Source organism: Hyposmocoma kahamanoa, unplaced genomic scaffold (genome assembly GCF_003589595.1).
Source record: "Hyposmocoma kahamanoa isolate Upper Pololo Valley unplaced genomic scaffold, ASM358959v1 93, whole genome shotgun sequence".
In the NCBI taxonomy this organism is placed as follows: Eukaryota; Metazoa; Arthropoda; class Insecta; order Lepidoptera; family Cosmopterigidae; genus Hyposmocoma; species Hyposmocoma kahamanoa.
In genome coordinates, this window is record NW_020654810.1 from 3439091 (window position 1) to 3453107 (window position 14017).

The 14017-nt window shown below is 35.2% G+C and overlaps 3 protein-coding genes across 3 annotated transcripts in view; 1 reads left to right on the forward strand and 2 right to left on the reverse strand.

The window, feature by feature from the left end:
* Nucleotides 1–7528, reverse strand: part of LOC113237555 (SH3 domain-binding protein 5 homolog) — a 44084-nt gene extending 36556 nt beyond the window's left edge. Inside the window, exons 1-2 of the mRNA XM_026474104.1 lie at nt 7299–7528; nt 456–518 (exon numbers count right to left, since the gene is read on the reverse strand). Coding sequence (XP_026329889.1) covers nt 456–518; nt 7299–7367 — 132 coding nt within the window. The 5' untranslated portion in view covers nt 7368–7528. The remainder of the gene's footprint in view (nt 1–455; nt 519–7298) is intronic.
* LOC113237554 (F-BAR domain only protein 2) lies at nt 4037–7393 on the reverse strand. Its single transcript, XM_026474103.1, has one exon. The coding sequence runs from the start codon at nt 7234–7236 to the stop codon at nt 4558–4560; it is 2679 nt and encodes an 892-aa protein (XP_026329888.1). The 5' UTR covers nt 7237–7393; the 3' UTR covers nt 4037–4557.
* Nucleotides 7529–8258: 730 nt separating the features above from the next.
* Nucleotides 8259–13980, forward strand: LOC113237559 (sin3 histone deacetylase corepressor complex component SDS3). The gene is made up of 7 exons (XM_026474116.1): nt 8259–8421; nt 9076–9139; nt 9820–9957; nt 10436–10613; nt 11043–11265; nt 11963–12126; nt 13592–13980. The coding sequence occupies exons 1-7, from the start codon at nt 8259–8261 to the stop codon at nt 13682–13684; spliced, it is 1023 nt and encodes a 340-aa protein (XP_026329901.1). The 3' UTR covers nt 13685–13980.
* Nucleotides 13981–14017: the final 37 nt, after the last annotated feature.

Consider the following 14017-nt stretch of genomic DNA (forward strand, 5'->3'; position numbering starts at 1 on the left):
GCAATTAAAGCTTATAATATAAATTGTAGACCTTCTTTTGGTTATAAAATAATGGTATAATCATAGATTATTATATAATTATTTCTAGTAATTTTATTTTTTGTGCCTACTCAACAGTTCACATTTATGGAGGTTACGATTTTTTCGAATTTAGCCGTGATTTATCTTGCAGATTGCAGAGCATTGCAGAGCAAGCCTTGCACATCTTTAAAAACCTTTAATTTATACCTATAACGTTTCAAAAAATATGTATTTATTGAATTAAAATTGTATTGATATTACCATTAATTACAATAGAAAAAATAATATACTACGTTCTCCACGGCTCTTTCAATTAACAAACGTACGAACAATGAGTCATCTTTAATGTGAGGCCTAAAAGTCATAGTTCATCACGTTGACCCTACAGTTAATGGATTTTACAGCTATAGTAAAAAATATAACGGTAAACTTACATCAAGTTCCAATTCCAGCTTATTAATCTCATCAGTAGCAGCATTGAGTTTCTCCAACTCAACCTGGAAATTGAGAAAGTACTTCAAACAATCGCATGGTACCTTCACTTTATATTCAAATATATAAGGCAAGAGCAAGGCACAAGTAGAGACTGGAAACTTGGAAGACATTCCTATTACAGACTTAGAACTAAACTGCTCCAATCGCTTATCTAGAACATTATCGAATTGACGTGTTTATCTCTTTATCCATGGAGTGGACGTAAAACAAACTTAAGATGGTAAACACTTCTGATAATTAGTTGAATTTTTTGGTTAATTTTGTTGGGTACATTTCTATTATAGAGACAGTATCATAAGTACATTACCAATTCACTGTTAAAATAAATATTTTTAACCGACTTCAAAAAAGGAGGAGGTTGTTAATTCGACTGTTTTTTTTTGGATGTATGTTACGCGATAATTCCCGGGATTTGTGAACCGATTTTGGTTATTCTTTTTTTATTAGGAAGAGGGTTCCCTTAATAGTGGTCCCATTTAAATTTGAAGAAAATACTCCACCTCTAAGGGCGGCAAACTAGGGGATGAATGACTTTTGAGGTCGGCTTTTTAGTACTCTGTACTGATTCATGAATAAACAACATGAAACATCTTTAACAATATTGTGTTAAGTGACAAATTAACAAGAAATATCGTTACAAATAGACACACTTAGACGAATTTGTTAATTAGGTATTTTGACAATTTACACTCACTCATTGGATAAATAGATAAATATTTAAATAAAATGGACCTATGAGGATCGTTTCCTGTCCCTACTAAAAAGCAACTAAGCTAAATAACTTAATTTTTACTTACTTAAGCTTTCACTCTTGTTGTGGTAACTTATAAACAACGGTAAAGAAAAATTACAATAGAAAAATGCTAAAATTACAATTTATTTCCAAATTAATCATAGAAGTTACAGTATACATAAGAATTATACAATTTATTTAGGTAATAAATTTTACAATACAAAAATATTTTTTTTTGCAATTACACATTTTCAACTTTTTTCTATAATCTCTTACGAATTTCAATTTCGAATTACATATTTTTATTCAGAGATATAAATCGAAAAGTGTGATTCTAGAACAGCCAATCTGTGTGAGGATAATTAATACTTACTACTTATTAGGTAATAAAGGCTTATTTCCTATAAACCTCTGGATGCTATTGGTGTTGACAAAATATAAATATTTACCACTGTTCTACTATGGAACAGTCCATTTTTCCATCAGTGGTACCGCAGCAAGCATTAACATGTATATATACTATAACCACCCATTAAACATGGACGTACATGTGTGCAAAAAGGTTGCACATTGTTTGCGATGCACATGACTGTACATTCCAGAGGTGCAAAGGAAAACCCGCCGTAATAAAGAACAAAATGGAATGGTTCTTTGACTGTACTATAGCATACAGTTTTATCTAAAATTATTAACTGAACACTTCACTTTTGGTAAAGTACATTACAATAGATAGTAATTTATTAGGCCGAGGCTTTAAAGGAAATATATAACGTTATCTCACTAAGGTATATGTTTACACATATAAATATGAGATTATGAAAACTTAATATAAAAAGATTGAAATTATTTTCGGTGGTTGATAACTAAATGCCGACTAATATTAATAATGAGTAATTAATTTATATAACACATCTACCATTATGAGACCAACCTTAACAATATTCAAGAGGGCACATTTAAAGGTCTACCTGTCAAAAATATACAGGGTGTTCTGTAAATAGTTTATATTCAAGGGGGTGAAATGTAATAATTTATATTATATTAATTTTATTGAATATCATGATTCTTTTACTGTAATGGTATTTAACTTTTTTTTTAAGAAAATAGTTCATTAGTTTGTTATTATTATTAACACAGAGATTGAACAAACATAAAGAATTTTTTTTCGATCCGACTGGACTTGAATCAGCTCATGTCACCGCAATGTGGCCACATTCCATCTTTGTATCAACAATAACTTGTTTTAAAAATTTTTGGAAAATGCCAAAGTCATTTTACAAAATTTCAATTTAAGAAACAAATTATTTGTGATGTGAAAAGAAATATATGGTCCCCCTAAATGATCTCCTTTTTACAGGACACCTTGTAAGTACTCTTGATTCAATCCCAAATAATGTTTACAAAGTTAGTGCATATTGGTGAGATATAATTTAAAACAAAATATTCAATTTCAAGAGATTCAATTAATGTCTAATGAATCCAATCAAATTGGTACTAATCATAAGAAATAAGACGATAATATTGTATATTTTACGGCCATTGTTGGTACATATTATTGCTACCCCTTAGGCCAAAAAAATTTACATCAGACGGCTTTGTGTCACATTTATAATGCCAATATTTCTATGAAAAAACATAACGAAAATAATTGCACTGTTCAGCAAATACCTGGCCTTTCTTTGTGCATTCTTTAGTATAATTCGCATATTTTTTACTGAACAATGATAAAGGACTTAGATAATGTAGACATAGAAAATATTTCCATTCAATTGTAGCATACTGATAAGCAATTCATATGAAGTGCTCCTATTGGCAAAGTGGGTGTATTTGAGGTAAAATTTTGAATTATACAAGCTCCAGACTTATGTAGGACACAAATGGAAAATAACATAACATATTTACGAATATAATTTGTACTTGAAACTAGGCTTGTTTATATACAAAAGGAACTTTGCATGTTTTCATGCTGGCGGCAATTATCCCTTTCAAGTTTTGTAGTTAAGTTTTTACAAAGGGCTGCAGTGTTATTGATTGTGCATAAAATTTTACTCATTGTTCAAGTGTCTGCAATCAACTTGCAAATTCTATTATCGTCTAAACTAAAGTATACATGATAACTTTGCATTAATAAAAGGTATTTATGAAAAGATGTAACAATAAATATCAATTTTATTAGATTTATTTTATCGTCGTTTCTTTTGTTATGAATTTTTATATGTATCAGTATTTTCAATGTATCTTTTCCTTCCTCGAGGGAAATGTCGCAACCCTAATGTCATTTTCAATTGAATTTTGGAAATAACTACTTGTTATAAAAAAAGTAAGTTACATCCATTAGGGCTAAAGAGGACATTTTGTATGACTGGGTGATTATCAAAGTCAACAACAAAAGATAAGTAGCGGTACAATTACAAAAGATGTTTAAGCTTTCCCTTTGTTGTACACCTTATGGATATGTCGCTAAAGAAACATTTGCATTATAATAGTGACTCTCAGGAATTTCATACAATAATAACATTATGAATTAATATGTTAATGAACGCAATGATGTGGAGGATATCAGTGTGACCCCAAAGGGTATGATAACTGAAAAATAACTACAAACTTGACTTTAGCAAAAAGTTCTTTGCTAAAGGGGTTTACATCTCGTATGATAAAATTATTACATTCAAACTAAAATTTAATCATTGTGATTATGTCACAATAAAAAACTGAGATTATACAATTTAAATGAAAGAATGATCCTGTATGAAAATGTAATTATAACTTGGTTAAATATTGTATAAATGGCACATAATTTATATTATGAAAATAAGTTAGTATATCAGTGAGTAATCATTATTATAATAAAAAAATCGCCGTAATTAGTGCTTGAAAGATCAGACGCATCTCATCTGTGGAAAATTGAGTTATCATTGGTTTAGAAATGCTAAATTAAAATGATAGTTTGACAAAGTCACATTATGGAATAAAAAGAAAAGTTATCAGGCAATGGTTGAAACTTGAAACTAAAACATATGTTAAAATATTAACTTTGTCAAACATCTATATAGATTAGTACACACAGATAACATGCCTCTAACAGGGAATCAAGTACTAATTTGTGTCCAGGTAAACAACTAACTAACTAAACATTAAAATTGACAAAACTTAGATTGTGATATAAAATGTAACATAATTTTGTGGACAGGAAACAGTCCTATAAGGTACCAAACATATACACCTCAATCATAGCTATATTATACAAATCCAATGTCTCGTACACACGTGTTAACTACAGAAATGTGATTCATAAGGGTTTGGACCAATCAGTGCATTTCACTATCACAAATATATTTGCCGGAAACGAAGCGGCGTTTTACCAACGAGAGACGATAGCCGCTTCCAATCAACTCGAATTCGATGCCTGACAAAGTTGCCCCTTCGCAATTAAATTGAGCAGAGAGCGTAGCCTTGTCCGACGGTCCGCTCTCCAACTCAAAACGCGCCCGCAACGATCCCACACCCCTATCCTCTGAATGCTGAGACAGTTCTGTAAATCTCCACAAAGCCTGTTCATTTTCAGTATTCCATGTATTTTTAGGCATCGCTATAACATTCTTAACGCCTCCACTAACAGGCACGCAGACGGACACATTGAGCAACGGCGATGATGGACTCATAGCGTGAAGATTGTACTTATAATCCACCTTCAAATCAGTGTGATCTTTCTCACATTTCCAGTAAGCAACCAATTGGTAGGGGCACGACCCGGCGCCAGGTTTTGGTCTTATCTGGTATTTTAATATGTCAACATTGAAATATTGAGCTGTGGGATTCTTCTCTGATTGTCTCTTTAGAAGGGATGTGAGCGCTGGCATATTGAAATCCACGACGGTGACATCGCGAGTTGACAACATCGTGTTGAAGCTAATCAACTGTTTATTGGGTAGAATATTGTCTAACCTGTGAATGTTTTTCAGTCTGAAACAGAGTTTTGCGGGGTTAGGATTGTTCGCGAGAACGCCTACTATGCCAGTAGGGAAGGAAACCATCATGTCGCCCGACATCTTTACTTGGCATTTTGATTCTTCAGTGCCGCGGAAATACGAGTGTATGATCTCGTGAAAAGCCACTGCTAAAGGTATGGTGTCAGCCATCCCTATGGTAAGGGGAGAAGGTCCTCGTGACCCTGAAGAACCTGCTGTACGGAAATCTCCTTCGGAGCGTCGTGACGGCGGTCGCGGTAGCGAAATGGACGAAATTGTAGGTGTCGATGTACGTACATTTGATTGGCTCATCTCACCTACTTCAGAAAATAGATCACCTACATCGGCAGTAGATACGGGAGTAGGACTTTCAAGTAAATGTGATTGGTTTGCTTGTAATGGAGCATACGGATTCGAGACATTGCCGTGTGGCGAAGTGGGGTTGCTAGCAGATGGACTTGCAAAGAAATTCAGATCTAATAGATCATTACTAGCTTTGCTCGCGTTGGTATTGGAACCTCGTCTATTGGTCCCTATTTTGTACAGGGAGATGTTTTCCACAGTTGCCCTTAGCTCATCTACACTTGCTGACATTGGGGCATTGCCATTACTCAGGGGTTTGATCTCTACATGAATTTTTTGTTCCCTTTCCTCCTCAGATTCGGAGTCAGATGTTGAGTATGCACTACCTTTCTCATCTTTAGGTCTGATGCAATAACCTTCTTCATCCACCTCAGGAGAATTCATGTCCTCTTTAACTGGGGCTTCTTCCTCTTTCTCTTCCAAATCAGACTTTTCACCAGGATTTGAGTTTTCTGATATTTCATCCTTTTTCTTTTTGGATTTTTTTGGTTTAGATTTAGTTCTTCTGCTCCTCATGAACCACTTTGATTCTCGTAGAGTAGTTCTGTTCATATTATCATCTTTGTCTGGAGCTACTGGTGTTGCTGGTGTACCACTTGGACTTGAAGGTGCAGAGCAAGGTGCTGGACCATCAACACTACCGCTTGGCTCATCTTTGCTTTGGAAATTTGGTGTAAATAGATTCAAAAGTGAAGTTGTCCTGGTTGATCTTAATGTTTTACTTGCAAATGACTGCTCTTTCTTAGCTGTTTTAGCCGGTTGTGCTGGCTTATGAGAGCCATTTGAAACTGTTGAAATTTGATCAGCTTCTGATATTGAGTTGTTTGCTGAACTAGGTTTAGGTAAAGACGGCAGTTCAACAAGGTTTGCTTTCTCCATTGCTGTGTATTTCTCCATCAGAAACTGCTCTAGCAGTTTCTCAACTGTCAGCTCAAGACATTGGTGCTTGAAATCTCTGTGCACCTGTCCCATAAGATCATGATTGTTCTGAATAATATCTGTGTAAGTGTTGACAAACTGTTTCATCTGTTTCAAGTGTGCCTCCTCCACATCTTGGAAGTGTTTGCAAGTCTGGGTCATCTTTTTCTCAAAGTCTTGTTTTACAAGATTGTATTTTTCTAATAACAGTCTGTGGTCCTCATGCAACTTCTTCAGTTTGGCTTCAGCTTTCTCTATATCTTTACTTGAAGCATTGTCTTTGCGTAGCTTTTCCAGTTCTGCACATTTACTTGTGTACACATCAGTGGCCTTCTGTAATGCCTGTTTCGTGTTTTGTATAACAATTACCACCTCTAAAGTGCTAGATTCAGAGTCTTTTACAGCTTTGTGTTTTTTGTGCAAATCATCAGCATACCGGGCAACATCTTTCACCAGTTCACTGACTTTCTGGAACATATGCTGGTGTAAATTGGACAATTTTTCGGCGGAACACTTCAACACGCCCCAGAAAGGCGCGAAGGTGCCCTGCGCGCAGTTCCCGTTAGCCTGTTTCGCTAGTTTGGCTAGTAATTTCGAGTTAGATTCCTCTATATTGGACCTCTCTCTTAGGTACTCCGAGAGCTCTTTGCTCGCTATCAATCCGTATTTCATGTTTTGATATAAAATATCGTATCCATTGTGCTCGTTGGCGAAATAATCTACAAAGTTGACACTCATCTTTGCTGTTACAAAGAAATACGATTACAGTTACTCAGTACATTATAATGTCACTCACTGACCTGTATTCTAGGATCGAGCTCAGTATCGCCATTGTCGTCGGCAGGGATCGTAAATGAGGATTCTTCCATTGTAGTGGCTAGGACTAGGAAACCACCCAATCACCCAAATTACATCACCGACACAATAGCGCCGAGCGTCACTTCCACTACACTCCGGACGACACAGTTATCGATCTAAACATACATCAAGGTTGAATTATTTACTCGTTAAACTATTGAAAACACTACACAGCGTCGCGTAACGTGTTTAATTTAGCAAAATAAATAGTAAAATAAGAATTTTTCATTCAAGATGACGTCCGCATTTCATGACGTCAAATCATCATAACAATAGACAAGAGAAGCTTTAGAACCTGACGCCTTTACGGTTTTTTGAACTAGGGTTTGATAGTTCAGGAAGTATGTTTCAATCAACTACATGCAGCTCCAAGAAAATTCCGGTATTTTTGAGTCATTAGTTTTCTTTCTACGTGCAATAAAATATTTGCTGGAATTATTATTTAAAATTGACTTCTATTTTCTCTAATTCGAAAAAGTCTGTATAACACTAGTCGTCTAATGGCCACACCACATTGCCGACATTAGCGAATGGGTAGCTTTATTTAGAGCAGACATCACTAGTCTATGGTAATATTATCCGACCAAACTAAATTCTTACAGGTTGTATTATCAATTATCGGTTTTCTCTTTTACACATACTTGTGTCAATAGTATCATGTACTATAAAGCTGTCGAAGTCGGGACATTCTACTTTAGGCGGACTACATGATGCTTTTTGTCCAGTTTGACGTAAAACAGCTTCAATTTGCTCCAATTTAGTTGTTTCATCGAAATGGAATAATACTTAGAAATTCATTTTATAAGTGACATAACAGGCACTTGTTACATATTGCTTGTGTTATTAGCTAAAGTTCGCGTGTCCAGAGTTTGCGTCTGAGACGGTGATTGTAGTCTTTCTGTATGCAACTGCTACGCGCTGCCTCGACTATGTCTTACCAAGGATCTCCATATTCGGGCCCGGGAGACGAATATGACTTCGAGGACGACGGTTACGACGACTTGGACGAGTACAGAGATCAAGAAGACACTTTGCCAGTGCCCCCGTTGGACGATAGTGATGAAGGTATGTTTTGTTTACGCCACTCGTCACGGCTGATTTTCGCGTCATCTGTCGCGTAATCTGGCCTCTAGCGTACGTTCCTGATGCCCTGTGAGTGTGCAATATGTAAACAGAGGTTATGCAATATTTCCAAGGTCAGAACTGATAAGATGTATGCAGGAGAGTCTTCCCGCCTATTTGCTGCATGCCAGTGACGTAATGATATACATTTGTGTCACTTTCACAAAAACAATAAATTCCTTTTACCAATCAGCTTGTTACAATTAGTTCATTCAGTTATCAAATCACTCCTATGGCCTGTACATTATTTTTCTTTGTATAATTTTTATATGTATACATTTTGAATTCTTTGTGTGTTGATGTATTCATACTGAACAAATAGTTAATTTGAAAAGAATTAAAGGACAAATTATTAAGAAATGAGGACATTTAAAATAACTTTACGAACTGTTTTAAAATTAAATTGAAATCTTAAGACTACTTATTACTTAATGTTATTTGTTAATGACAATCTTCGTTTGATCTGTACTGACTCATTTAAATGGGGTGATAACCAACACCAACAGCACCAACAAAAGTAACAACATGTATGCGATAAAACATTTTGATTTGTTTTGAAAAAATTGTGAAATTAAAGAATGCTTAATTGCTTTACAGATACAGAAGAAGCCAGTGAGACAGACATACCACACAATGATGAACCTTTGGAAATTAAAGAACAGTTAGTTTTTTTTCCACTATATATTAATAAAAGTACTTGGAATAATAAATACCTCCGTGTTTCCCAGATAGTAACACTTCTACGGGTTTGTGAGATTGTCCTATGACAAACCAAGATATAAGAAAGTAATACCTATTTCAAACTTAATACAGTTCACAGTTTTAAATTCTGTTGACCTTGGTCCTGAGATTCACTTCTAGTCACAGTGGTGAAGGTCTGTACAAGTCCTAAATAAGTTTAGCATAACAATAATAACACTGAGTATACAACATTAAAATGGTTGTAAATCATTTAATTCCATTTTTACCACTGCCAGCATACTTTCAAACGGATGAAAATAACAAAAATGCCAATCAACAACATCAATTACCTAGTTTCAAGCTATGGAATTTCATGTACTGTTAGCAACCCAGAACATAAAAAAAGTTTGAACAGCAAATTGATCTTACTAAACATTTTTTCACATTGCTACCCACTGGGTCACTGAAGTCATTTATCCAAGAAAACAACCATATCAAAACATAACTCCTTATAATGGACAATCACATTTTTGTTATGTTTCTAAACTTTTATTTTAATTATTTTTATTTATTTTTATTATATTACATATAGGTATATGTCAACTTCTCAAATGTTCCCTGCTTATCTTTTTTTTTTTTTCGGTAAATTCTCAACTTCAGAATGTACCAAGACAAGTTAGCCAGCCTAAAGAAGCAATTGCAGCAATTGGAAGATGGAGTCCACCCAGAGTTCCTGCGCAGGGTCAAGAGGCTAGAACACCAGCTGCATGAACGGCTAAAGCTTAATAGGATATACAAGTGAGTTCTTCCTGTAAGAGACATTATGTTTAGACTTAAGAGTGTTGGTGTTATTATTTAATTTTACCAGTAAATGTTGCCACATGTAATAAATGATAGAAACCTAGGTACTAAATTCTCGATTCTTCAGCTGAGTGTCCAACGTCATCGAATAAACAACCCCTGAGGATGCCGCGTAGAGTAGTGAAACACGTGTAGAGTATATTTTAGGTAGTGGTGTCTGTAACTCTAGTTGTGCTTGTGTTATTTTTTTTATATATTGTTGCGGATGGAGAGTTGGAAAATTAAGTACATGAAAAAACATTCAACATAGCACGATTTAACCTTCACTGGGTTCGCAGAGTAGCAAATTAGTTTATTTCCATATTTTTTTCTCAATCTTAAACCCACTTGTTAATATATATTTATTAGGAAACCAAGATTGGTCGTCTGAATCAATAAGAGACAGATTTGATAGTAATATATTTCTTTTTTGCAGAGACCACATGTATGATGTAGTAGAAAGAGAGTACATAGCGGAGCGAAAGGCGGCGGCGAAGGAGTTCGAAGAGAAGAAGATAGAACTGCGAGAGAACTTGCTTAGTGACTTTGAAGAGAAGCGGAAGATGATTGAGAATGAGAGGCATAGTATGGAGCTTAATGGGGATTCTATGGAGGTAACTATTGCTTGTGTATTATCATGTTTACAACTTCCATACTTCCAAAGCTTGGTATGAAATCAACTGTACATGTATAACATACACTATTGAGAAAATGATGCAATGAAGAAGCTCGGACAGCCGACGCGAAATGCACGTCTTTTTCGCTCTTATTTCATAGAGTTTTTTTCTGTCCGGCTTAATGCGATCCTGTTTCGTTAAGTTTTCTTTATACCATGTGACTAAACGAACAACGAATGTCACCCTGAGGCATAAGTTGACAAGTCCCATGTGCCTGTAATTTCACCAGCACCCTTACAGAAATAGGAGCTCTACTGCTACTAAAAGAAATCGTGCTAACTTCGACCTCCTTGAAATAAGGCTTTATTCTCGTACTATATACCTAATAGGTAACCATGTAATTTTAATTCATAAACAATTTATCAGGTGAAACCAGTAATGAAGCGCATTCTGCGGCGGCGCGCAAACGAACCTGCGCCCGCGCCAGAGAAGCGGCGGAAACCCCTCGCCACCACACTTACCTTCCAGCTGGACGACAGGGAGATCGAAGCAGATTTAAGAGCTATTACAAGGCATTCGCCTGCGCCCTCGAGGCACCATTCCTCACATAACTCGCAGCAGCCTAGGAAACATCTTAACTCTAACAGTTGTAAGTAGTTTAGTACAATTACTTTGCTATAATTGATAAATAAAAAAAAAAATTAAAATCCAAATGAAACACTGATAGATATTACAATTTTCTAGACTCCTTACATTATATTGAGACAAATTTTTAGGGCAATGTATCACAGCTCATGTTAAACAGCTTTTACCAAAGAGTTATAGTAATATGTATGGTAACGTGCATACATACAAACCGCGCTGCTACTTTTGTATGGAGTTATCTTACTTGTTTTATTAAAATATGATTCACATTATAAAAATGGTAGACATATGATTAGTGGCGAATGTTTATTTTTAAACCTAGGTAGTATCGTTCATCTTACACATGTAGTGAATAAACATTGAATATCAGGACAGTCAGTATTTAATGTGTTCAATCATATGAATGGGAAATCTTAAAAAGACACGGCCAATAAAAGAAGAGAACATATAGACGCGGCAATAACGTTTTCGAGTTTTCCCGATGTATATGACAAAAATCAGATACATCAGTTAACGCGGACAAAGATTTGAGAAATTAATATTTGTATTCAAATTATTTACTTTGAAGAACAATAGAAGAATTGTACCGCAAATAGGGATAATAAACACCATCATGTTGATCGCTTTGAAACTATTTTCAAATTAAGACATTTTCAGAACACACCTTTAACTTGCTTAATAAAAAACCAATTGTTGTTCAGGTGATTCGCCAGTTCGAGAAAGCAACGAGACGACGGACACGCGAGTGGAAGATGGCAAGTTGTTGTACGAGAGACGGTGGTTCCACCGCGGACAGAGCGTCTACGTCGAGGGACGCGAGATGCAGAAGTACGCGGGACAAATACACGCGATAACCGATGATATTGTAAGTGTTGCAAAACAGCGTTCATCATCAACTTTATCTTATCAAATATCTCACTTTCCTCACTAACTGCGGTATCCGACATTTCTGTGTGTATCAGGGGTTTTTTATATAATAAGTTTTACAATTTAATATTTTTCCCATAGACAATATGGTGAACTTTGACCTCAATATCTCAGGTCATAGGTCGAAATTCAGAATTTGGACAATCGTCATAACCTGTATAATTGCATTTTTTATGCTAGTTTCACATTCAAGCTTACTGGTTGAGGACCATTTTATTTAAAATAATAGCATGTGTAGCCGAAAAGACCAGCAGCCGTAGCAGGGCGTTATATCGCATGCGATATATGATAAACCTCCCCGTGATATATTTATCGCAGTTGATAAAGCTGTGTTGCCATTATTAAAATTTTGTTCTTTTATTGTCAGTTTGTTATGTTAACGTTATTCGTTATGTTTACTTGATAATAAACTATTGTTACATATTTTGAAGAACAAGGATAACGATATGAAATTGCGTATTTAGCTCTCGGTTTAATCATCGCCGCGAAAATTGTAACCCTATTAATTGCATCGTTGTAAAACGATGACACAAAAAATGGCGGGTTAGCAGTTACAGATTTTACATAAATTAAATTTTTAGTTTAAGCATTATTTCATTTTGAGTTTCTAAATTATTTGTTAACTGTTGAAGCTGATGACTCTATAGCCAATTATCAATAAATAAATAATAAAGTGGACGGAAAATTTACAAACGCTTTCATTAACCACACTACAATAAAATCTTTGTGAAATATGTTGGAGAAAAACCAATAATAATTTTCTAAGAACTCGTTCTTCTAATTCTCTCGATATTTTCGCTGAAACGTAATATAGAATACCCACTAGACAATTTTACATTACATTACTTGTTATTTACGTACTTAAAATTACTCTCATGTATAGAACAATATTAAAAATGTTCTCCTCACCTTTTTCCAATAACTAATGTATAATAACCTGTTTCTTTTTATTATTTCTTATATATTTTTATATTACCGTGCAGAACTGTCACAATGTTTTAAAATCAGCTGCGACCTTGCTGCGATATTTGGCACTGCGATATACTTTCGTGGCCATTGCTCAAAATGACGACTTTATCATCAGAATATGACAGCTAAATGTGGACATAATCATTTTTATCGCGGCTACATACTACGGGGGCTGATACGGCTAGTATTATATAAGTATTGTTGACAACCTTCGTGGTCGAGTGGCTTGCACACCGATTTTCATGGTGCCGCCATATCTGAGGTCCTGGTTTCGATCTCCGGCCGAGTCATTGTAGAATACGAAATTGTAAGAAACTTTTCTATGTTTTCTCGGTTCTGGGTGTTTGTGGTACCGTCATTGTTTCCGATTTGCTTTAGTTACTTACTTTGGGATCAGAGCAACCTATGTGATGTTGTATAATATATTGTTTCAGATATGGGTGAAAAAGACGAATCTCGAGAAGGTACGGATATACGTGTCGCAATTAGCGCGCGGCAAAGTGACATTAAAGAGACGGGCGTCATAAGTGTTAACACGGTGCTTGCAAGACTTGTACAGTTGTACATAAGTGATGTGTGGACGCTAGTACAAACGCTAGTTGAGTGCGTGAAGTGAAATGACGTGAAGCGTTATTAATATTTTTGGTTATTTATTGTTACGTGTTTGAGGAAAAGAGAAGCTGTATTGACTGATTTTTCTAAATCGTTGCGTCCAGAGTTTGTGACCTAATTCCGGTTTTACCTTTCATTTCTCAGTTCTGGAGATGGTATATCATAAACTGTTTTAAAAACTATGGATATTTCACAGTCAAAGCGAAATTTCACGTGTTTTATGCCTTAGGCACAATTTACATTGCCTT

What these genes read in the sequence shown, in the direction of transcription:
- LOC113237554 (XM_026474103.1), bottom strand. Translation starts at nt 7,236, where the DNA reads ATGAGTGTCAACTTTGTAGATTATTTCGCCAACGAGCACAATGGATAC.
- LOC113237559 (XM_026474116.1), top strand. Translation starts at nt 8,259, where the DNA reads ATGCAACTGCTACGCGCTGCCTCGACTATGTCTTACCAAGGATCTCCA. An exon ending in GTTGGACGATAGTGATGAAG is followed by an intron (nt 8,422 to 9,075) that starts GTATGTTTTGTT and finishes ATTGCTTTACAG; the next exon opens with ATACAGAAGAAGCCAGTGAG. An exon ending in TTAATGGGGATTCTATGGAG is followed by an intron (nt 10,614 to 11,042) that starts GTAACTATTGCT and finishes ACAATTTATCAG; the next exon opens with GTGAAACCAGTAATGAAGCG.